A 25,365-nucleotide genomic window follows, 5' to 3' on the forward strand; every position below is an offset into this window, starting at 1 on the left:
ATGGTCTCGTGAGTGTGTGTGTATGTGTGTGTGTGTGTACAAATAAGTGTGTAACTTGGTAACTTCTCTTTGTGCTCTCATTGTGCGCATGTGGTTCCTTACATTTACTGAACCAACCTCTCTTTTTTCTTTTTCTTTCTTTCTTTTTTTAAAAACATATTTTTGTTGATTTCAGAGAGGGAGGGGGAGGGAGGGGGAGATAGGAACATCAGTGATGAGAGAGAATCACTGATCGGCTGCCTCCTGCAGGCCCCACCCTGGGGATCGAGCGAGCAACCCGGGCGTGTGCCCTGACCGGGAATCGAACTGTGACCTCCTGGTTCATAGGTTGACGCTCAACCACTGAGCCACGCCGGCTGGGCCCAACCTCTCTTATTATTAACCAGGAAAAAGGAATTTATGATCTCCAGTGTGGGTCAAACATGGCCTTTAGGTCAGAAAGGCCCAGGTCCTCACACCCAACTCACCTTCTGTGGACCAGCAGCCCTGCAGGATGGGGACTTCACCAGCCCCTAGAGCAGCGGTTCTCAACCTGTGGGTCGTGACCCCTTTGGGGGTCGAACGACCCTTTCACAGGGGTCGCCTAAGACCATCGGAAAACACATCTATAATTACATATTGTTTTTGTGATTAGTCACTAGGCTTTCATTATGTTCAATTTGTAACAATGAAAATACATCCTGCATATCAGATATTTACATGACGCTTCATAACAGTAGCAACATTACAGTGACGAAGTAGCCACGAAAATAATTTTGTGGTCGGGGGTCACCACAACACGAGGAACTGTATGAAAGGGTCGCGGCATGAGGAAGGTTGAGAACCACTGCCCTAGAGGGTGGCCCGCTCCTTCCACCCCTGATGGGCATGCCACCCTGCTCTCAGCTGGGCGCTGCAGGCTCCCTGGCCGCTGAGCCCAGCTGAGCTGTCCGGTTAGCAGAAAGGCATTCCCAGGGACTGAGAATGGCGGGAAAGGGAGACCAATGATCTTGTGTTTCTGTCCTCCCTGTTTCTAAAAGACCAATGACAGGGCCAGCCCACGGGGCCTGAGGTCCCCCCTGATGTCCATTTCAGGCACGTGCCACTTTCTCTCGTCCCTTCTTCTCACTCACGGCCTTTCACCGCAGCATAAAGAAGTTTCCAGAATTAGGGCATCTTGATTACTTTTTTTGTATCGTCTTTTGCTATTGTTTTCCTTTGTAGTTAGAGCTGTCCCCTAAAGCCATGTCCCTGCAGTGTTACAAAAATTAATAAGACGCTCTGAACTTCTCAGCCTACTTTTTTTCTGGAGTAGCTTAATGCGGTCTCAGGTCAAAGTCAGGAAGTAACCAATTAGCCTGTCACTTGGGGGAGAGAAGAGTGTGTACACGCTACTCAGACCGACAAGCCCCGGGAGTCATCTGGTGACCGGGCTAATGGTCGCAGAGCGTTCCCCGGCCGGCACGAGTGGGTGTGGATTCTGTCACAATACAGACTACGCCACGGGCCCAAGGTCATCCGGGCGACCTTGGGGTAAAGCTAAAGGCAGAATTCGTGGCCCTGGGATTACGTTTTGTGCCTCCCCCTATTCCACTGCCCAGAAAAATGAGTAATTGGAGGGGGGAAAAAAAAAAAACAAACCACAGAAAATGGGCCTTGATTCAACTAAGACATATGCTTCCTTTTATGCTTTGATTAAGAATATTAATAACAGGAAAAAATGTGCCCTTTCAATCAGGATCACCCTGACAGTGATGAAGCAGTCATTGTCGCTCTCATTAAATCCGGGCACTTCCTGGCCCGGAACGGAGTTCCTGTTCAGCACGCTCTCTCCCCAGCTGAGAGCAGGCCCGGCCCCCAGCGCTCAAGGACACCACCTCTCCCTGCAGGGCTTCCGTCTCAAAGGCAGCGTTTTCTTTGCATGGATGTTTGAGCCACAAATTCAAAGGCCACCTGTGTGTGTGTGTGTGTGTGTGTGTGTGTGTGTGTGTGTGTGTGTGTCGGGGGGAGAGGGGGCAGACTTGTCTGGGAACCAGCAGATGTTTGCTTAAACAGATTTCACCCTAGGAAAGCCCTACTCATTTAGAGATGAAAGTGATTCACAGAGCACATATGTGGCTCATATGGAGGAGGAGGTTCTGGTTTTTTTTTTTTCCGGTGTAAATTCTCGGGCTCTCACAAATAAAGCTCATCTATGACTTCAAGTCTGCATTTGGGAAACGAAGGATGATTTTTTAACACACTCCCAGTTTCCAGGACGGCTGGTTAATATGAAGAGGGCATTTCTGATGATGGTATTTATTCGATCTTAGATGCCTGTAGTGTTTTATCGTCTTACAAAGTGTTACAACGTGCCTATTTTGTGCGATTCTCAGTGTAGCCTTTGCCATAAGCCAGGGCTTGCAAGCATCTTGCCTGTTTTATCGGTGGCGAATTGAAGGCTCAGAAAGGAGTAATAATTTGTCTAAAGTCACAATACTTTATATTAATTTTAAAAAAATTTTCATTGATTTCAGAGAGGAGGGAAGAGATAGAGATAGAAACATCAATGATGAGAGAGAATCATGGATCGCCTGCCTTCTGCACGCCCCCCACAGTGGGGGTCGAGCCCGCAACCCGGGCATGCGCCCCGACCGGGAATCGAACCGTGACCTCCTGGTTCACAGGCCGATGCTCAGCCACTGAGCCACGCCGGCCGGGCTGAACCTGGGATTCAGTGAGCGGCATGTGTGCTGCCGGGAGACCTCCCTCAAGCCACTGACCGTGAGGGACAAGAGCAAAGTGCGGAGTCCGGCAGTCAGACCCCAGGTGTCCCATCCTGACTCCGTCCTCTAGTTCCATCTGCTTCAAATCCTGCCCACCCAGTTGTGGGCTACAAATTCCATTTAAAAAATAAAAAAAAGAATTAGCCTGGCCAGTGTGGGTCAGTGGTTGAGTTTCAACCTGTGAACCAGGAGGTCACGGTTTGATTCCCAGTCGGATTTTAGGCAGATTTTTTGGTGCCTTACGGAAGGACATATTGGAGAGGGAGGCAAGTTTGGGAACAGGGAGCCCTGTTAGCAGACTGGGGTCCTCCCGGTGAGAGACTGAATGAGGTTCACACCTCGGGCAGCGGTGAGTTGGAGGGAAGGCACTGACTTAAAGAAACCCAGGTCGGCCCTAACCGGTTTGGCTCAGTGGATAGAGCGTCGGCCTGCGGATTCAAGGGTCCCAGGTTCGATTCCGGTCAAGGGCATGTACCTTGGTTGTGGGCACATCCCCAGTAGGGGGTGTGCAGGAGGCAGCTGATCGATGTTTCTCTCTCATTGATGTTTCTAACTCTCTATCCCTCTCCCTTCCTCTCTGTAAAAAAAATCAATAAAATATATATTTTTAAAAAAACCCAGGAGGTAAAGGTTGATATAAATGATGCTTCCCTCCGCTTATCTTTTTTGTACATCCTTTTTACAAAATGCTATTTTCCCCCACTCAGCGTTGATTTTAAGATGTATCTGTGTTCTATGTATAGATTTAGCCCATTATTCTAACCACTGTATCGTAACCTAGGTTTATTTGACAAATAAACCTAGTTTATCCCTCTTCCCTTCTGAGGAAGAGGTGGGTTTAGTTCCTGCTTTTCCCCCCTCTATTATAAACAGCGCTTTACTGAAAATCCTTCTATGCGATGCCTTATATGAACGTGCAAAAGCTTTCTCCCCTTAAGGTAGGTTTCTAGAGGTAGAATTACATCAATATCCCTGAACGTCAAGAACCCTTAACGTTTATAAGAAAGAGGCAGCAGAAACATGGGCGCCAGGCGTATGAACAACGGGCACTTTAAAGAAGAGAAAATGAGAATGATGAGTCAAAACAAACAAACAAATGTTCCATCTCACTAGTAATCAAGGGAAAGAGAAATTAGAGCGCCGATAAGGCAGCATTCCAAGCCCATAAGATTGACAGGGAGCAATAAATCCACGGACGGAACAGAAGCGCCGTCTAAGCTCATCGACTTGCCGGGAGGGTCTGTGCACTGGCGTGGCCTCTGTAGGGTGAGGGGCGAGGGAGGGGCCGGTCAGGTGAGCAGACACCCCCGCCAACCCCTGAACCCTCCCTCTGGGCGACTATATTCCAGAGGGAGTCCTGCACAAGGTGCCCTTATCACTGAAAACTGCAAGAACAGGTAGACCCGTCTCATGTTTTAAAACCACTGAGCACTATTCCATTCAAAGGAGGGACTCTGGGTTGTTTAAATCTCTCTTTACTGGGAGATATTTAGGTTTGTTTTTCTTTCTATTCTTCTATTTAGACGGATGTAGCAAACACCCGTGAATATGAGCATGTGAACAACGTTTCTCAGATAGATACCAAGACACGGCATAACTGGGTCGAAGGATAAGAACATTTAAAAAAAAAATTTTTTTTTTTTTCCAGAGAGGAAAGGAGAGGGACAGAGAGTTAGAAACATCGATGAGCGAGAATCATCAATCAGCTGCCTCCTGCACACCCCCTACTTGGGGATGTGCCCGCAACCAAGGTACATGCCTTTGACTGGAATCGAACCTGGGACCCTTCAGTCCGCAGGCTGACGCTCTATCCATTGAGCCAAACCAGTTAGGGCAAGAACATTTAAAATGTAAATAATGACTCGAAGGCCTCGGAGTGTGTGATTCCACTTCTATGAAATGTCCGCCGTGGGCAACTCCGTAGAGACAGGAAGTAGCTCTCATGGTGGCGATGGGGTGGAGGGAGGAAATCAGGAGTTACTACTGCTCATGGGTATGAGGTGTCTTTTGGGGGCAATAGAAATATTCTGGAATTAGAGAGTGGTGGTATTTGCACGACATTCTGAATATGCTGGAAACCACGAAATCATACGCTGCAAACGGTAAATTGTATGCATGTAAGTTTTATCTCAATTTAAAAAATAAAATAGATGTGGCCAAATTGCCCTCCACCGTAACTTCTAAGAACAGTGTGTGAGAATACCTGTTTTCCACATCCTCATGCTGTCAGTCTTTTACATTTTTGCTAATCTGACAGGAAAAAATAAATAAATAAGATTTTTAGAAGTTTTCATTTCCTTGCTTACCATTGGGGCTGAGTGTCTTTTCATAGATTTGCTTTCCCCTGCGAGTCTGGCGTGTATGATTCACCCGTTTTTCTCCTCTACTGTTTATCTTTTTCTCGTTGATTTATAGGAGCTCCGTTTATGATGGGGATTAACCTTTTATCTTTTTATTTTTTATGGGTCAGACTGTCAATCTTCTGATGTTTTGAGTGACTTTTAGAATGGCTTCCCCCACCGTGATCATACACATGCTACGTTTTGTCCTGGTATTTTGTTGGCTTTTCATTGATGGTTTTTTAAGGCTTTAATCCATCTGTGTTCTAGTGACTGAGGTGCAGTAGGGGTCTGATTATTTATGCTATTTATGCATTGATGACATCTTTTATGTTTTGTGAGATCCTGTTCAGAGCGTTTTGTCTAATTTTCCATGCATACAGGCAGGGGAGAGTATTTAACATCCAGAAGGATATTCAATATCTGCTTAACGTTAAGAATGGACTCCCAGGCATCCCATAAGTGGTGAACTCCTGCCTTGAATCTAAATTCAGTTTCCTTATATCAGGGGTGGATCCAGGTTTTGTGGGGCCTGAAGTTCATATAACTTCAGGAGTTTTTTGTTTTTGTGTTTTTTTTTCAACCCGAGAATCCAAATGATGAGTATAAAGCTGGGCACAGAGGCTTGAAACCCCAGCGTCGTTGGCTCCACAGGCAGCACAGTCCTGGCGACAGTCTCAGGATGCTCTTGTGCATAAAAGGCTGAGGACCGCCGTCTCTCCCCGGGCTGGGGAATGACTGCCTTTTATCTCCACCAACTGCCACAACCTAAGGATTTTCTTCTCCTTCCGTCTCTTGAAGGCGCATTTAAGAGCCGACTCACACATCCAGGCGGCTTTCATGTGGCAAGTGGAGTTAGCCCGGGCCCTGTTAGCCGAGTCTTTGCTGCCTCTGCTTGGCTCAGACGTCACCTATTTGATCAGCGGAGTCGCTGGGAGCTCAGCATGATAATGTGGATCGTTAATCTTACAAGCCCTCGGAACCTGGATTTACAACCTTAACTTTGCATATCTGCTTACTTGTGCATTAGAGTCCGGTCAGCACTCTGGAGAGGCATGCAAATGCAACGAGCAGGGCTTTCTTCCGCATCCTGCCCCTGGAAAAATCTAGCTGGTTTGGCTCAGTGGATGGAGTGTGGGGCCCAGGGCACGTGCTGGGCTCCGGGCTCCGGGCTCCGGGCTCCATCCCCCACGGGGCGTGTGGGAGATGGTCGATCAGTGATTCTCTCTCATCATAGATGTTTCTATTTCCCTCTCCCTTCCTCTCTGAAATCAATAATAATAATTAAAAAAAAAAAATCAGAGAGGCAGGCAGTGACCGGTGTCGTTCTAAAGGACGGAGAGGTTAACAATAATACGCGACCTTGTAACTAGGAGCCGGGCACCACGCAGAATGCTACCCGGATTGTCTTACTTCATCCTTACCACCCGCTAGGAGGCAGGCGCTGTATGATCCTTGCTTTCCAGATGAGGAAGTGGAGGGTTGGGGGCGGGGGTGTTCCTTACTCAGGGCCACAGCAGGAATACTCTGCAGCCCCCACTTCAAACCCTTTAGGACCAGCGCTCTCATTGGACGAATTAGAAAACACGCAGAGAGGGGACACAGCTTGAGCTTTTATCGTTTAACGTCAGGTTGTATTGAGTGCTGCGTGTCGGCCATCGTGTGTTTTTTTTTATTGATTTTTTACAGAGAGGAAGGGAGAGGGATAGAGAGTTAGAAACATCGATGAGAGAGAAACATCGATCAGCTGCCTCCTGCACACCCCCCACTGGGGATGTGCCCGAAACCCAGGTACATGCCCCTGACCGGAATCGAACCTGGGACCTTCCAGTCCATAGGCCGACGCTCTATCCACTGAGCCAAACCGGTTATGGCTCGACCATCGTGTTTTAAACTTAAACGTCCTGGGTATGCTTCCATTGAATCCCCATAAGGGTCCTGGAAGGTAGATACTGTTATCGTCCCATTTTACAGATGAGAAAACCGAGTCACAGGTTTCCCAGAGTCGTAGCTAATGAGTGAAAGAGCTGGGGTTGAACCTTGGGCAACCCGCCTCCCGAGGCAGTGTGCATGCAAGCTCAGAGCTCCTGACTTACTCCATCCCCAGGCCTTTCCGAGGGCGAGACCAGCCAGGTCCCTGCCCGTTTCCGAAACGGAGAAATGCCTGGACGGGGCTACAGAATCTGCGGCGCATTTTGAACGTTTACATTCGACAGATCAATCCCGTTAACACGCAGAAGACCATGCAATGCCGTTCCGCCGCTTGTCCGATGATTATGAGATTCCTGAGAAATAGTAATTCGTGGGGCTTCTATCCTAGGGCAGTGTGGGAACGAGGCCCGCCTTAAGGTTGCTGACAAGCCACCTTTCAGCCCCCACGGGGGGAGTGTCTGTGGCTGGGGGTGTGACTTCACTGGGAAAACACACCAGGAGTCCCACTAGAGCCGTGGTTCTCAACCTTCTGGCCCTTTCAATATAGTTTCTCATGTTGTGACCCAACCATAACATTATTTTCGTTGCGACTTCATAACTGCAATGTTGCTACTGTGATGAATCGTCATGTCAATATCTGATATGCGGGATGGTCTCAGGCGACCCCGGTGAAAGGGTCGTTCGGCCGCCCAAGGGGCCGCGACCCACAGGTTGAGAACCGCTGCACTAGAGGCTCGTTGGGAGTGACGGGGCAGGCGGCCCCCTTCCCGGCCCGAGCTAGTGGTGTCCGGAGCCAACGGCTTGCGCTCAATCTTTCTTCTGCTTTTTCCCATTGCTGGTGGCTGAACGGATACATGTTTATATAGACGATCCTCCTAAAATACCCAGCTTTGTGGGTTTGGTCCCAAGAAAAGCCACCGAATGCTGATTGACCAGAGTAGGGCTTTGATTGTTCTATTCTCTTGGTTTCCCAGTTCGTGTCTGTTTTAAAATTCCATCTCCTTTTATTTTATTCATTATTTGCTGGGCAGGCTTAAGTGTCCTAAGAAAGAAAAGGATTATTTTTCTTAGATGGGAAAGTAAATCCCCGAGTTCCTGTCCTGGGAGAACACGTGGCAGCGCAGGGGCCCCCGCCCGGCCCTTGCGGTGAGCTGCCCTGCAGCGTTAGGAAAGCCTGTTCCCCTTTCACGCCTGTCTTTGTCTGGATGACAAACGTGAGTGACAGCGCTGGCGTCCCGTCTTCCCAGAGCATTTTCCCGAGCCTTGAATGAAAGCTATTAAACACGGCGCCAGCCATATTCCCATCCCAGCTCCCCCCTCCCCCAGCTGTCAGCTTGGTCACCAGCCACTTAGAAGCCATTAGCAGGTAAGGCTCTTATCACACCTTGCGCATCGCAACGGCCACAAGTCGAGTTTCATGGCTTCGTCTCCGAAGCTCATGCTCCGGGAGCGGCCGCTTTCTCTGACCGTTAGAAACCACAGCTCCCTTTCCCGACGAACGGAACGTCGCGTTTTCATTAGCACCTCGCCCGCGGGGATTACGCAACGGCGTTCAGAGATGTGATCAGCTTTGAGTTTTCGTTCGGGGATCACACACCAGCGAGGTTGAAATCTGGGCTTGTCGTCCGGATTGAACTGCTCCCTGGAGCTGGGAGGGAATTGGGCCGGAGCCCAGCCGTTCAGAAATGACAGTTGTCCCTCGAATCTCAATTGCTCGCTCTCCCCTTCTCTTCTCTCTCTCCAGTACGGCGACTACGACCCCTCTGTTCACAAGCGGGGATTTCTGGCCCAAGAGGAATTGCTTCCCAAAAGGGTAAGGCATCCTGCTCCCTGTCTGGGAAGAGGTCGCAGGTGTGTGGCCTGTAGGGACAGCGAACCGAAGGACTTGAAGGAATAACGGAAGGACGTGGCAAGGACGTTATTATGAATGTCTTGTCATCGATCTTTCTTTTTCATTTAAAAAATACATTTATTTTTATTGATTCCAGAGAGGAAGGGAGAGGGAGAGGGAGATACGAACATCAGTGATGAGAGAGCATTATTGATTGGCTGCCTCCTTCCTGCACATCCCTCACTGGGGATCGAACCCGCAACCCGGGCAATGTGCCCTGACCGGGAATCGAACCCCGACCTCCTGGCTCATAGGTCGACGCTCAGCCACGGAGCCACGCCGGCCGGGGTTGTAATCAATCTGGAGTAAAGAGTCTGGAATCTCTGTTAAGAATATTAAAAAAGCAAAGGTTCATGGAATGAGTTTGGGGCTGCCAGGACTCGCATGGCCTGCAAACGGTCCTTTCGTTAAAGGTTGGGGAGCGTCCGTGACTCCCGGGAAGGAGTGTGGAGCAGCACACGTTCAGCCCGGGGAGCCGAGCGCTTAGCAGCTGAGCGGGGTGCAGAGAGGAGACGAGTCAGGGGTGGGCGTTGTCGTTTTTCGTCCTCAGTGTTATTTGTCTTGTTCATTAGCCGCAGAAGCAGGCCCTCCCTCCCTTTTGCTGCTTCTGACTTGATAGCTCCACTCGTCCGTCACACGGAATACAGGCCTGCTCACCTCAGCCTGGCTCTCCGTGCCCCTCTGGCGGCTTCTGTGCAGGCGAAGGCCGCAGCACACGCAGCCTGGCCGAGCAGACCGGCCCCAGATCAGTGAGCCCAAGACTACGGAGCTCCTCCCTCTAGGACACGCAGCTCAGGAAGGGGGGGAGGGGCCCTGCCCAGCAAGGCGGGCACCTTGGCCTGAAGGGTGGCACCGCTGCCCGAGTTGTGACTCACACTGCATGGTGCCTGTTGACACGCCCACCCCTGCGTGCGACTGGCTCCCTGTGCGTGGCTTTTGGAAAACAGCTGTGCTGCCCTGGCCGGTTTGGCTCAGTGGGTAGAGCATCGGTCTGCGGACCAAAGGGTCCCAGGTTCGATTCCGGTCAAGGGCACGTGCCTGGGTTGCAGCCTCGGTCCAGCGTGCAGGAGGCAGCCAATCAGTGATTCCCTCTCATCATTGATGTTTCTATCTCTCCCTTCCTCTCCCTTCCTCTCCCTTCCTCTCTGAAATCAATAAAAGTATATTTAAGGAAAAAAAGAAAATAGCTGTTTTGTCGAAGTGATGCGTCTGATAAACATGGCACACGATACCGAACCTCCCTGTGTGTGTGGGTTTTTTATGTTGCTCTCTCTTTCTCTAGGTAATAAATCTGTATCAGATGACTCCAGAAATGTGGGAGGAGAGAATCACAGCCTGGTACGCGGAGCACCGAGGTCGGGCCAGGTGAGGCGGCTTCCTTTTGGGTTTATATTTCTTCATGGGCTTTTTTTTTTTTAATATATATTTTTATTCATTTCAGAGAAGAAGGGAGAGGGAGAGAGAAAGAGAGAGATAGAAACATCAATGATGAGAGAGAATCATGGATCGGCTGCCTCCTGCACGCCCCCCCACTGGGGATCGAGCCAGCAACCCGGGCATGTGCCCTTGACTGGAATCGAACCCAGGACCCTTCAGTCCGCAGGCCGACGCTCTATCCGCTGAGCCAGACCAGCCAGGGCTGTTCTCCTAGGTTGATGGGGATGGGAAGGCTGCTGGACGTCGCTGTGTAGCATGGACTCCGGGTCAGGAGGAGCGTCACCTGGGCCTGCTCTGGCTCACTTCCCGTTTCCTCTCTCGGCTCCAGGGACAGTGCCTTTCCTTTCCCCACAGGGACGAGGCCGAGATGGAATATTTGAAGATAGCGCAGGACCTGGAGATGTACGGCGTGAACTACTTCGCCATCCGGGTACGTGGAAGCTTCTCCAAGCTCCCTGTGTGCAACCAGAGACAGACCCAGGGCCCGACTGCGGAAATGCGTTCCTTTCTCATTCTGGATCAGAGACTCTTTTTTTTTTTTTTTTTTTTAATATATATTTATTGATTTCAGAGAGGAAGGGAGAGGGAGAGAGAGAGAGAGAAACATCAATGATGAGAGAGAATCATCCATCGGCTGCCTCCTGCACGCCCCCTACTGGGGATGGAGCCCACAACCGGGGCATGTGCCCTTGACCGGAATTGAACCCGGGACCTTTCAGTCTGCAGGCCGATGCTCTATCCACTGAGCCAAACCGGCTGGGGCTGGATGGGAGACTCTTGCACGGTTCAGTGGTGAAGGAGAGAAGCGGACAGGGTCCTGCAGCCTCGTTGTCTGTTTTGGGGGCTTCAATTAGATCCGAGGTAATTAAGTGTCGGTGGAGCTTCTGGGGCCTGGGGCTGGTCCCGGGCTGAGCAGAAACCTGTCTGAATGCTTGAGGGCAACATTTGATTATTTCCATCCGGCTCCGTGAGGTCCAGGCCGCAGGGAGCACCTGTAAGTACTTCCTTCCCCAAGGGCACGAGGAGAGGAAAGCCGATTTTATATCTCACTGCTCCGCGTGGGTGCGGGCTCTTGCTCTCACTGGCAGGCTAATTGGATTTTTATTCAGACCATTAATTGTCCACGGTCCTCTGGGAGCCAATCGCTCCTGCATCAGGATGGCCTTTGTTTGCAGTCTGCGGCTGGGCCTTTCCAGCCTGCTAGATGCTCCTTGCGAAGGAATTCCTGCGAATCCACTGAGGTATCTCATCGCCAGCTCCAAACTGCAGATGCGTAGACGGTAAAGCGACCATCACGGTATGGTTGGCTCTCCTTTTTGGGATCCCTGTAAATGTTATATTAAATCTGGGTACATTGGAACCCATTTAAAATAGTCTAGGGCAGTGGTCGGCAAACTCATTCGTCAACAGAGCCAAATATCAACAGTACAACGATTGAAATTTCTTTTGAGAGCCAAATTTTTTAAACTTAAACTATATAGGTAGGTACATTGTTATTCACTTAATTAGGGTACTCCTAAGGCTTAGGAAGAGCCACACTCAAGGGGCCAAAGAGCCGCGTGTGGCTCGCGAGCCGCAGTTTGCTGACCACGGGTCTAGGGTAAGCTGTCTACCTGATTTTTTTTTTTTTCCCTAGATACAGATTTTTAGATGGATTACTTTGCTTAAAACAAGGCACACACCGACAGGTTATGTGATGCCATCTAGTCAGCAGGTGCCTAAAAGATTTTCCATAATAATGCAGAAGGTTATTTTCTGAAGTTTCACTCATTTGAATTTGCTCATTGTTTGGCTTCCTCTGGGCCGGACCAATTTCAACGCGTTTCCGTGGGTTGTCAGCCCAATGCCTCTTGCTCCATAATGCCCACCACCTCGATTCAAAGAAAATTGGTGTTTTGCAAATCCTGAAACAACCGTTGTGTCAAGCCGTCCGATATCATTCTGTGTGTGTGTGTGGTTTCTTATGTTACGCAACAGACAAAGCTAATGGCCATCGTAGTCTTTTGTGTTCGAGTCCCTGCATTCCCCATCCGTGTGTGTACTGAAAGCAATTTTTGTTTTTGTTTTTTTTTAAATATATTTTATTGAATTTTTACAGAGAGGAAGGGAGAGAGATAGAGAGTTAGAAACATCGATGAGAGAGAAACATTGACTAGCTGCCTCCTGCACATCTCCTACTGGGGATGTGCCCGCAACCCAGGTACATGCCCTTGACCGGAATCGAACCTGGGACCCCTCAGTCCGCAGACCCCGACGCTCTATCCACTGAGCCAAACCGGTTTCGGCTGAAAGCAATTTTAAAGGGGCTGTTTGAGTCTCCGTCTCTCTCCGAAATGCTGGAGTCATAATGATAGAAGGCAGAGGGTGGGATCCTTTCTTTTTTAAAAGCCAAACTAAGAAAAAATAAGCCATCATAAAATAACCTCGTTTTCCAGAAGGTACCATGGGTTTTCAGAGTACAAAGCCTCGCTCGTGTTAACATAATACATAGTTTCCGGGGCTTTGCGGCCGAGCAGAGGAAGCGCTCTCGCGGTGTGCTGACGGCACCTGCCTTCGGGGTGCTGGGAAGAGAAGAGAAATGAACCTTGGAGCGCTTCTCCTCCTACTGTTAGGTCGCCGCTCCCCCTCACGGTCCAGGCGCCTTCTCGGTCTGCAGATCTGTCTTCCTGCCCTTGAGTCTGGTTTAGTCTCCTTGCTGTCAGCCAGGGGTCACACGCATTAGGTCCTTGTGCAGGGAGCTTCCTGCCACCGTCATACAAAGGCCAGACCACAGCGCGGGCGGGCGGGCGGGCGGGCGGACGGACCTGCAGCCGGAGGATGTGGCCTCTGGACCGCAGCCGGGTCGGTGACGTGGGGGCCCGGGCACTGGCCCTCGGGCGCCTCTGACCGCTGACCAGGGCTGCCATACAGAGGTATAGAGCACATGGATAGTTAATCAACTAAATTTTTTTAAAAAATATATTTTATTGATTTTTTACAGAGAGGAAGGGAGAGGGATAGAGAGTTAGAAACATCGATGAGAGAGAAACATCAATCAGCTGCCTCCTGCACACCTCCTACTAGGGATGTGCCCGCAACCAAGGCACATGCCCTTGACCGGAATCGAACCTGGGACCCTTCAGTCCGCAGGCCGACGCTCTATCCACTGAGCCAAACTGGTTAGGGCTCAACTAAATTTTTAAACAGCCTCATGGAGGTGTCATTTGCATCTCATTCATTTTGATGTATTTTCCCAACATTTTATTATAAAAAATTTCAAACATACAGGAAAGTTGAAAGAATGTTTTTGCAACGATTACCCATATAAACCCACTGTGTAGGTTCTACAATGAACACTTTACTATACTTGCTTTATCACATTAAGATACACTTTTAAAAAATATATATTTTTTTTATTGATTTCAGAGAGGAATGGAGAGAGGGAAAGAGAGATAGAAACATCAACGATGAGAGAGAATCAATTGATAGGCTGCCTCCTGCACGTCCCACACTGGGGATCAAGCCTGCAACCCGGGCTTGTGCCCTGACCGGGAATCGAACTGTGACCTCCCGGTTCGTAGGTCGATGCTCAACCACTGAGCCACGCCGGCCGGGCCAACAGTTTTTTTTTTTTCTTTTAAGATAAGAAATGATTCATCTTACAGGCTTCTATCTCACATCTCTGATAACCTGGCTGTTTAATCGGAGGTTAGCAATGCTTGGATTGCTGCTACTTCAGCCATCAAGCCAGCGGCAGGCGCCTTCCAGCCGTCCCTCTCCGGGGACACGTAGGTCATAAGAACGGTACAGCTGTGTCTCCAGCTGCCCCGGTCCAGGAAGCTGGAGGCCCCCCCTGGGTGACACGAGAGCCGTGGCTTCTGTGGGGACCTGCCGAAGCTTGTCATCTGTCACAACTGTGGGCCAGGCCCCGTGGGAAGACGGACGAAACCTCGGGCCTCGGCCGGAGCTGACAGCGGCCGCTCTCTGTTGAATCCACAGAACAAGAAGGGGACCGAGCTGCTGCTCGGTGTGGACGCGCTGGGCCTTCACATCTACGACCCCGAGAACAGGCTGACCCCCAAGATCTCCTTCCCGTGGAACGAAATCCGCAACATCTCCTACAGCGACAAGGAGGTAGGGCCTGTCTGCTCGCAGGCGCGCCGGGGCCCGGCCGCAGGCCTTCCCCATCTCGCCGTCTGGCTGAGGGGTCCCCAGCCCCTCTTCTCCTGTGACAGGGAAGTCATTTCCTGCCCAGGCTATGGGTGTTGGGTTTTTGATTTTTATAGCATTTACAGGATAGTATTGGCATTCTGTTTTCAAATAGCATCCTTATGCCCCCCCCGCCCCCGCCCCCGCCCTGCTAACAAGAAGTTGGGGCCTCAACCTTTCAGAACTGAACCCCAAAGGACAAACAGTAAACCAACCCCAAACGTCACCTTTTCTTATTACTTGGCTTCCTATTTTTGGTGAGACAGTCTCTCTGCATTTTAAGTGTGGTAGATATTAAACCCTTTCTCTGTGTCCAGCTTGATACGTATGGTGGGGGTGTGAGTGTGTGTGTGTGTGTGTGTGTGAGAGAGAGAGTACCAACAATAAATAATGGTATCAGGCTAACCTGCTTACCAGAATTTGAGAATAATTCAGTTTAAATCGCGTAGATCGACACCCTAAGTTAGAATTCCAGTATTTCTATACAGCATCTCCCAAACGCTATCATCCTGCACGCCTTGGTTTGTTCACTTATTCATTCTCTGTTAGTTTTAAAGGAATTACTGAGCGTCTGCGTTGCCTTAGGTTTTGTAGGGGGAAGCGAAGATGTAGAAAATCCTGTCTGAGCCCTCCAGGAAGGATTAGTGACGTCACGATGGGGCTGCAGTGTGAGGGGCTGACGCCGCAGGGGACGGTGACGTAGTACAGGCCCCTTCACCCCGGCTCAGTCCTCACAGGGACGCTGCTGGGAGAGTAGGGCCGGGTTTGGGTTTCCCGTGTCACATCACAGGCAGCAGCGACGCAGAGGGATCAGGTGACCCATGTCCGGGGAGTGGGGTTGCAGGGCCTGCACTCCAGGTTCCCTGAAGCCACCTCACAGGGCACCACCAGGCAGCGGAGCGCGGCCGGACAGTGCCCAATGCCATGCTGGCGCCCGCGCAGCCAGGACGCTGAGCGTGGAGTAACTGACAGCTCGTGTGGCCCGCGGAGCCGCCTCCCCCAGGCAGGCTTCCTGCTTTCTCTTCCTGGGAGCAGCTCCTGGAGACGAGTACCAGGCCCCCGTTTCTTTTTTTTTTTTTTTTTTTTTTTTTTTTTCAATTTTAATAATTTTTATTTCTTAAAGTATTACAAAGAGTATTACATATGTCTCCTTTTTTCCCCCCCTTGACATTCCCCCGGCCCCAACCCCCCGCACCCCCCGCCCCGTGTCTTGTGTCCATTGGTTAATCTTATATGCATGCATATAAGTCCTTCAGTTGGTCTCTTAATCCACCCCCCCAACCCTCCCCAGGCTTCCCACTGTAGTTTAACATTCTGTTCAATGTTGCTCTGCTTCTGTATCTACCCCTGTTCATCAGTCCATACTGGTCCCCTTTATTTGTCCCAACCTCACTGGAGTAGTCTCAACCTCACCAGGGCCATCTGAGCCTCACCAGGGCCGTTTCAACCTCACCGGGGCCGTCCCTACCTCACGGGGGCCGTTTCAACCTCACCGGGGTCGTCCCTACCACACCGGGGCCGTTTCAACCTGACCGGGGTTGTCCCTACCACACCGGGGCCGTTTCAACCTGACCGGGGTTGTCCCTACCACACCGGGGCCGTTTCAACCTCACCGGGGTCGTCCCTACCTCATGGGGGCCTTTTTCAACCTCACCGGGGTCGTCCCTACCACACCGGGGCCGTTTTGACCTGACTGGGGTCGTCCCTACCTCACGGGGGCAGTTTCAACCTGACCGGGGTTGTCCCTACCACACCGGGGCCGTTTCGACCTGACTGGGGTCGTCCCTACCTCACGGGGGCCGTTTCAACCTCACCGGGGTCGTCCCTACCTCACGGGGGCCTTTTTCAACCTCACCGGGGTCGTCCCTACCACACCGGGGCCGTTTCGACCTGACTGGGGTCGTCCCTACCTCACGGGGGCAGTTTCAACCTCACCGGGGTCGTCCCTACCACACCGGGGCCGTTTCGACCTGACTGGGGTCGTCCCTACCTCACGGGGGCCGTTTCAACCTCACCGGGGTCGTCCCTACCTCACGGGGGCCTTTTTCAACCTCACCGGGGTCGTCCCTACCACACCGGGGCCGTTTCGACCTGACTGGGGTCGTCCCTACCTCACGGGGGCTGTTTCAACCTCACCGGGGTCGTCACTACCACACCGGGGCCGTTTCGACCTGACTGGGGTCGTCCCTACCTCACGGGGGCAGTTTCAACCTGACCGGGGTTGTCCCTACCACACCGTTTCTAATACGAGGTTGCGATCTGCTTGTCCAGACTTGACGAGACAGCTTGAGCTTTTTTTCTTTTTTTTTAAATACATTTTTTATCGATTTTAGAGAGGAAGGGAGAGGGAGGGAGAGATAGAAACGTCAATGATGAGAGAGATTCATTGATCGGCTGCCTCCTGCACGCCCCACACTGGGGATCAAGCCTGCAACCCGGGCATGTGCCCTGACCCATGACCGGGAATCGAACCGTAACCTCCTGGTTCATGGATCGATGCTCAACCACTGAGCCACGCCGGCCGGGCCAGATTGAGCTTCTTAACTCAAAACATTCTGGCTTTCAAATTTTGCTAAGTAGCCCAGGAGATGAGCATTTACAGATTTATTTTATTTCTTTTTTTAAGTGCTTAAATGGAAAACTCTACATGACTTTAAGCAGTCGGTGTGCCAGGGTACGGTAGTTTTTCAGTTCTAATTGTATGGAGGCTGTCTGCTGCACACCCACACGTGTGTGTGCTAAAGGCTCCCCAAACCCTCGTTCTCCTAGAACCCAAGGATTAAAGTCCCCCTTAGGGTAGCCCGGCCCACCAGACTCTGAGGGCAGGACGCCCTCATGCTTCGTCCTGTCAATAACTCGCACGGTTAAGGAGACCCCAGGCTGACTGGACTTCATAGGAAGTAGCCTTCGTGGTTACGTATGACAGCCCTGCTGTCAACACAGAAACGTTGGTTTATTTTAAGCGACTCATGGACCCTCTGTGCGGCCCTGGCATGGCGCAGAGCCCGCGGTTTCCGCACGACGTGTGGTTTCCCGCTGACAGCTCCGGGATCTGACAGCGAGGCCAAAAACAAGCTTACGAAATTCACAAACAGCAGCCTCCACGGAGGCAATACCGCTTCTAAATTAACTTGACCGAAAGCTACACAGAGGATTGTTTTCTGTCCTCGTTTGTGCTAGCCCGTCGTGCGACAATATAACACGAGAAAGAAATGCCCGAGAACAGATCTTTCCAAACCTATTTGTCTGCATAGCAGGTGGCTCTTGGGAATGGATACCCATTTTTTAAAGTGCATCTTTGAAACATAGGACCTGTCTGGTCTCATCAGAAATGGTTGAAAACAACCCTTGCCACTTGTTCTTTATTATAAAAAAAAAATCTATATTTTTTATTGATTTCAGAGAAGAAGGGAGAGGGAGAGGTAGAAACATCAATGACGAGAGAGAATCATGGATCGGCTGCCTCCTGCACGCCCCACCCTGGGGATCGAGCCCGAAACCTGGGCATGTGCCCGACCGGGAATCAAACCGTGACCTCCTGGTTCCTAGGTCGATGCTCAACCACTGAGCCACACCGGCCGAGCCATCCTATCTGTTATCATCTGTACATATTCTTCACCAGCTTAAGTCCCCTCCTTCTTATGGTAGATCCACTCTGAATCGCCCAGCACATTTGTGATTTGTGCCCCCCAATGAGGCACTAATAGGTGATGTGGCTTCTCGAGTAATTGCCTGTGGTTAGTCTAGTTCCCCTAGGTTGTGAGCCTAAGTCAGGGCCATGACTTAGAGCAGGGGTCCTCAAACTTGTTAAACAGGGGTCCAGTTCACTGTCCCTCAGACGGTTGGAGGGCCGGACTATAGTTTAAAAAAAAACAACTATGAACAAATTCCTACGCACACTGCACATATCTTATTTTGAAGTAAAAAAACAAAACGGGAACAAATACAATATTTGTATTTGCATGTGGCCCGCGGGCCGTCGTTTGAGGACCCCTGACTTAGAGCCTGGCGTGGCCCTCCCAGTGTTAGCCCGGAGCGTGGGCCCGTCGTGGGTTTACGTTTCAGGTTTCTGAGCCCACGACGGTGCCGAGAGCGCACCTTCCAGGATCCTGAACTCCCGCAGCCCTGGACTTGCGTCCTCGGGCGCCTCTAATTCAGCGTGGTTTCGTGCCTGGGCCCCCGCAAGCCAGGGCGTGGCACCGCCTGGCGCTGGCTCTTTGCCCGGGTGGCTGCTGCTTCCGTGTGCGTCCCCAGCTGGTGGGAACATTCCCGGTCGTCCAACCGAAGCCGTTTTCCGCCTCCTTCTTTCAGTTTACTATTAAACCGCTGGATAAGAAGATCGACGTCTTCAAGTTCAACTCCTCAAAGCTTCGTGTTAATAAGCTGGTGAGTTGAGATCCTGGCTTCTGTGACCGAAAGCTCTAGTTTTCCTGAGAAATTGAACCCACAACCTCGGCCAATCGGGACAACACTCCAACCAACTGACCTACCCGGCCGGGGCGAAAACTTCTTCATGTAGAAGAATGTATCCGTCCTTTCCTTAATCCTTTGTGTCTTGCTTGACATCTTTCCTTATCCTGGGATCATAAAGATGTTTTTTTGTGTTTTTTTAAAATATATTTTTATTGATTTCAGAGAGGAGGGGAGAGTGAGAGAGAGAGAGAGAGAAACATCAATGATGAGAATCATCGATCGGCTGCCTCCTGCGCACCCCACACTGGGGATCGAGCTCGCAACCCAGGCATGTGGCCTTGACCGGAATCAAACCTGGGACCCTTCAGTCCGCAGGCCGACGCTCTATCCACTGAGCCAAACCGGCCAGGGCCAGTTGTTCTTCTCTGTTCTCTTAGAAAGTTTCAAGGGCTTGAGCTTCGCATGTAAGTCTCTCATCCTCTGGAGCTCATTTTTGCATAGGGTGTGAGGGAAGGATCCGACTTTATGTTTTTCCACATGAATGACCTGTTGTCCCAGCCCAACCTACCGAGTGAGCTTTCCTAGCCTCCCTGACCAGCAGACCGAAGACCTGCTAACGTGTCTTCTCTTTCTCGCCTGTGATTTAAAAATATATACTTTTTTTTTTTATTGATTTCAGAGAGGAAGGGAAAGAGAGATAGAAGCATCCATGATGAGAGAGAATCATCGATCGGCTGCCTCCTGCACGCCCCCACTGGGGATCGAGCCTGAAACCCCGGGCATGTGCCCCGACCGGGAATCGAACCCCGACCTCCTGGTTCCTAGGCCGACTCTTAACCACGGAGCCACGCCCATTGGGTTTCTCTCTGTGGTTTGTGTCCCCTGGCACATCCGAGGCACCTTCAGTGCGCTGTCTCCGGAGCTGAGAGCGCTAGGGCCATCAAGCAGGGGTTTGGCGCCTCTCTCCACGCTTCCCTCTCAGGCTTCCTGCTTCCCACAAAGGCACTGGGAGCCGCAGGCAATGGCGTGAATGTGTGGGTTTCCCGTTTCTCCCGCTTCCGCGGCCACAGATTCTGCAGCTCTGCATTGGGAACCATGACCTCTTCATGAGGAGAAGGAAGGCCGACTCTTTGGAGGTTCAGCAGATGAAAGCCCAGGCCCGGGAGGAGAAAGCCAGAAAGCAGGTGAGCAAGACCACGTTTGGGCTGCTCTTACCGCCCGCCCGCCCCTCGCCCCGAGGTCCTGGCCCTGGAGGGAAGGAGTGGTTACGGGCTGACCGGGGTCCTTTGGTCATGGGTGATGGGTACTCTTTTTTTATTGATTTCAGAGAGGAAGGGAGAGGGAGAGAGAGAGAAAGAGAGAGAGAGAGAGAGAGAGAAACATCAATGATGAGAGAGAATCATGGATCGGCTGCCTCCTGCATGCCCCACACTGGGGATCGAGCCTGCAACCCAGGCCTGTGCCCTGACGGGGAATCGAGCCATGACCTCCTGGTTCCTAGGTCGACGCTCAACCACTGGGCCATGCCAGCGGGGCATTGAAGGGGACTCTTATTTGATCTCTTTTGAATCTTTCTTGGCTGGTGCCAGCTGGTGGGGTGTCAGCTCTGCAGTTGAGGAACAAACTCCAGCCGCATATCCGAAGGAAACGTCTCTAGTTATTTCTCCACTCGGGTGAAGTGGGAAGAAATAGCCAAGCCTGCCCGTACCCGCCCAGGCGTCCATCTCTCACCCGTCTAGTTGAGCTTCCTCTTGCCCGCCCGTCTCCTCTGCCCGGCCTGCTCCTTTTCTAATTAGGTGGTGATGGAATGCATGGCAGCGTTTCCGTGCTGCTGCTGGAATGCTAATTAGCCTCTGGCTGCACTTCCCGCCGGAGGTCAGCCCCGGCGCCCAGCACCCACCCGGCGAGGTGCCGGGAGGGCCGATCAGCAGACAGCAGACGGTCTGATGCTCTGTCCACTGAGCCCATAACCTGTTTCCTGCCCGTAGACCTTCTCGACTCCCCGAAATCCACACCCCTGGCCCGGGCCTCGCCGCCGAGCATATTAATTGTGGTTCTGGAGGGACTACTAGGCAGAGAGAGTAGCAGCAGCTGCGGTCGGATGCCCTGAGGACCCGCAGGCTCGAAGGTGTAATAATTAGTCTGCGCGCAGCTGTCTCTGATGTGGGTCCCCCGGCGCGCCTGGCTCCCCGCCCGCAGTTTCAGCATGAGATGCCCAGTTTGATCCAGTGCTTTCGACCCTCCATCTCTTAGCTTTCCCAGGTGGCGGGCCACCCATGTGCCCCGTGGGATGCTTTGGGGAGGGGGGCGGGTGGAATTGGGTTTTGTTGGACAAGGAGAGACTCCTGAGCCAGCACAGGGGGGTCCTAGTGGGAACTTTCAGAAGAAAGGTGACCTCTGGCCCCTTTGTCAGCAGAGCAGAGCGCAGAAGTGAGAGATCTGAGAAGGACAAGGCGCGGACAGGGCCTCTGGGCCATGGCAGAGAATAGCATGGACACCCCCCCCCCCCGCCCTCCGGACCTCCCCTGCCTGTGGGACGGCAGGGGCGCGTCCCTGGCATCTGGCAACTGCGGGTCGGGGGCTCCGGGGCCCCTTGACCTCGGAGCCGGCTGGGAAACTTGGTGTGTGAGGCGAGCGAGTGACCCGACTCGCGGACCTCCGTGTTGTCCTCTGTCACGTGGAGCTAATGGGACTCCTCGCCTGTCTCCGACCAAAGGACACGGCGAAACCGAAAGTCTGTATCGCTTGAACCACTTTGCAGACGGAGGCCCCTCATTATGGGGGTGGAGCCCGCGGGGAAGGTGCCGGGCTGGGAATGGAAGGGGACGGTCCGGGCTCTCCTCAAGTGGAGAGTAATGGACATGCAGTTACCCGCCTAATGGAAGTCGTGATCTGCTGGAATTAGAGCACAAATTGGCCAAGCTTTCCATGGGCCTGTAAGAGGAAAATTGCAGGAGTTGGCAGTATTTTATTGCTTGTCTTTGCATTATTCCTCCAAGGTGCGATGCATTTTTTTTTTTTTTTTTTTTTTGGTTTAGTATTTAGAAAAAGCAGCGCTCTTAGGAATCTTGCATTTGAGAGACGCTTGAAACGAGAAGTCATTAAATGTTGCTTTAATTATGAAAGGAAATAAAATAGTGCCATGGTCACTTCCGGCCGCTGCCTCAGGCTCACAGAGCACAGCGCTGGTCCGGCGTTTATTTGTTCGCCTGATTAAGCTCGACATGTGGCCCAATTCCTACCGCGATGCAGGAGGCGAGGGCAGCGGTAGCGGCGAGCCTGGCTCCCTCCCGGCTCAGGAGGTGCCTCAGCGGGGGGCTGTGGGGGCTGTGCCGTGGCTGCCGCAGCTCCCCCTGTGAAATACAATGTGTGAGCTATTGATGCATCGCGCAGAACGGTTCCACGTTCTCCGGGGTCCGAGGCGAGAGCGGAGCCATTGTTGATGAAATTAGAGGTGTGGGAGGGGGTCTGTGTCGACGAGCAATAGCGAGGTGGCTCATCGACCAGATGAGAGAGCCGCCCGTTTCGGGGGGCTCCGTCTCAGGGACAAGGAACCTGCGTTGCGTCCCACCAGCCGCAAGGCACGGTATGTGAGAGTGCCTCCTCCCACCCAGGTAGACACCTGCCATGGCTTTTTGTTGGCGGTTTCTTTTTTTTTTTTAATATATTTTTTTATTGATTTCAGAGAGGAAGGGAGAGGGAGAGAGACAGAAACATCAATGATGAAAGGGAGTCATTGATCGGCCGCCTCCCGCACTGGGGATCGAGCCCGCAACCCGGGGATGTGACCTGACCGGGAATCGAACCCCGACCTCCTGGTTCATAGGTCGACGCTCAGCCACTCAGCCAGGCGGGCCAGGCTGTTGTTGGTTTCTTTCCCGCTCGATGTTTTCTCAAGGAGCGTGGTTTGCACCCCTGCAGCTGGTTTAGAAGGACAGAGGGTGGTGGGTGACGAGAACCAGAAGTGTCCCCACAGCGGGGACTCTGCACACTGGGCACCCTTGGGTTCCCGCGGCACCGCAGGTCGTGAGCCCATGACTCAGTGGTTGCTCTTGTCCCCCCACCCCCCACCCCCACCCCCAGATGGAGCGGCAGCGCCTCGCCCGAGAGAAGCAGATGCGAGAGGAGGCCGAGCGCACCAGGGACGAGCTGGAGAGGAGGCTGCTGCAGATGAAAGAAGAAGCGACCATGGCCAACGAGGCGCTGGTGATTCCTGGGGTGGCGGGGGTGGGGGGGTGGGGAGGGTCTGGGTCCCAGGAGGCTGCATGGAGTCCCGCTCGCTTTGCTGGAGTTAGACCTCCCGGGCACCACAAACGAGAGACATCTGCTGTGACATTTCAGCTTCAAAAAAAAAAAAAAAAAAATCAGTGCCTCTTCCTTTCCGTGGTGCTGGCAGAGGCGGGTTCAGGTGGTATCTTTGTTGCTGAAAGTATTACAGATGTTCGCAACCCGGACACCTGTCTGTTTGCTTGTCCCATTGACCCCCTGCACCCCGCCCCCGCCCCTCCCAGGCCTTCACCACTCTGTTGTCTGTGCCCGGGGGCTGTGCATAGATGCAGATAAGTTCCCCGGCTCATGGGGTACCTTTAAAGCGGGGCTCAGCTTCGGCACGACCGGCCCTGGGGCCAGGTCGTCCTTGGTGGGGTCTGCCTGTCACTGAAGGGCGTTTAGTGGCGTCCCTGGCCTCGATCCATCCGATGCTGGTCGCACCCTCTTACCCCTCCTTTGAGACAATCGAAAAGGTCTCCACACACCGTTAGGTGTCCCCCCGGGGGCAGGGTCTCCCCTGGTTTGGAGCTGATTTAAAGGGAAAGGAGAACGGGGTGAAGTTCCCCCTCCTCCAGCCTCGGTTCCGTGGGGACTCGCTGTCAGGTGCCTCCGTGCTGCTCCCGCGGGTGGGACCCCACAGGCCCTTCTGAGAAGAGGAGGGTGTGGCTTGCCGTCCGTCCGTCGCCAGGATGTCGTCCGAGGGGACACGGTGGCAGGGCCCCAAGGAGTCCGAGACTCGGGCTCTTGCCGACCCAGGGGCCCGGGCTCCGATCTCGTGGGAGAACAGGCAGGGGATCCCCGCCGGCTCCCGCTCACGGCGCCCTCCTCTCCAGATGCGGTCGGAGGAGACGGCCGACCTGCTGGCGGAAAAGGCCCAAATCACCGAGGAGGAGGCGAAGCTCCTGGCGCAGAAGGCTGCGGAGGCCGAGCAGGAGATGCAGCGCATCAAGGCCACGGCCATCCGGACGGAGGAGGAGAAGCGTGTGATGGAGCAGAAGGTGCTGGAGGCCGAGGTGCTGGCGCTGAAGATGGCCGAGGAGTCCGAGAGGAGGTCAGAGGCAGGGAGGTGAAGGGGGGGGCGGGCACTGGGGCCCGGGGGGGGGGGGGGCTGCTCAGTCCTCACCTGCCCTGCGCTGAGGCAGAGCTGACCGCAGCTGTCCTCAGGCTGCTTCTCTGTCTGGGGCGGGGACAGGCTCCTTGGGGGCCAGGCCGGTGCTGCCGGAGCTCCCGGAAGGGACACGGGCACACAGTTCCCTCGTTGAGTGACATCTGTCACGCGTGTGCCTTTGTGATGAGCCCGGTCCCTCGGATACCGTGTTTGCAGGGAAACCGTCAAGCGTGTCCGAGACTTGCTTTAGCTGAGGAGATGTGAGGAGGCTCTTCTTACATTTAAAAAATGTGTTTTTAAAAAAATATATATATATTTTGATTTTAGAGAGGAAGGGAGAGGGAAAGAGAGATGGAAACATCCATGATGAGAGAGAACCATCCATCGGCTGCCTCCTGCAGACCCCCCACTGGGGATGGAGCCTGCAACCTGGGTGTGTGCCCTTGACCGGGAATCGAACTGTGACCTCCTGGTTCATAGGTCGACGCTCAGCCACTGAGCCACGCCGGCTGGGCCCTCTCCACATCTTGCATGTCGATCTGGGACGACGGTTCCTCGTTTTCTGCCCTGTCCTGGGCCCCTTGCCCTGTGTCTGGGTCGCCTCCCCGTGCGTGATGCATGCTGGGCTGGATCCTGTGTCCTGCAGGGCAAGGACCTGCACCAAAGTGAGGGGCCCTCAGCGGTGGTGCCTGAGGAGGTGGGCCCTTGGCCTGCAGATGAGTTTCAGGGGGATGGGGGTGGGGGGCGGCTGAGAAGAGTCCGTTCTTCCACCTCCAGAGGATCACAGAGCATCCACTGGATTCTCCCTGTGCTCATCCCACTCTCCCCCAGAGACAACGCAGACAATGTCTGCGGCCCCTTCCCCATCTCTCCTCCTCCTCCTCCTCCACCAATTGCACAGTTCGTACCCGACTCTTCTCCCCACGGCTTCCCTGCTCGACCGCGTAGGTTCACCAGTTGAAGTAGACAGTACCCGGGAAGGGGTCCTTGGCTTGGAAGTGCTGGGTTCATGTCAATGTCCCCCTGACCCTCCACCTTGTTTGT

At 52.8% G+C, this 25,365-nt stretch overlaps 1 protein-coding gene across 2 annotated transcripts in view; it reads left to right on the top strand.

Annotated features, from left to right (window-relative positions):
• Positions 1-25,365, top strand: part of NF2 (NF2, moesin-ezrin-radixin like (MERLIN) tumor suppressor) — a 68,766-nt gene that overhangs the window by 25,741 nt on the left and 17,660 nt on the right. For both annotated transcript variants that reach the window (XM_070400221.1, XM_070400220.1), the window contains exons 5-12: positions 8,760-8,828; positions 10,189-10,271; positions 10,698-10,773; positions 14,322-14,456; positions 18,843-18,917; positions 20,015-20,128; positions 23,028-23,150; positions 24,047-24,264. In XM_070400221.1, coding sequence (XP_070256322.1) covers positions 8,760-8,828; positions 10,189-10,271; positions 10,698-10,773; positions 14,322-14,456; positions 18,843-18,917; positions 20,015-20,128; positions 23,028-23,150; positions 24,047-24,264 — 893 coding nt within the window. The remainder of the gene's footprint in view (positions 1-8,759; positions 8,829-10,188; positions 10,272-10,697; positions 10,774-14,321; positions 14,457-18,842; positions 18,918-20,014; positions 20,129-23,027; positions 23,151-24,046; positions 24,265-25,365) is intronic.

This window comes from Myotis yumanensis, unplaced genomic scaffold (genome assembly GCF_028538775.1).
Source record: "Myotis yumanensis isolate MYYU_CA2020_CCGP unplaced genomic scaffold, mMyoYum1.0.hap1 SCAF_19, whole genome shotgun sequence".
NCBI lineage: Eukaryota > Metazoa > Chordata > Mammalia > Chiroptera > Vespertilionidae > Myotis > Myotis yumanensis.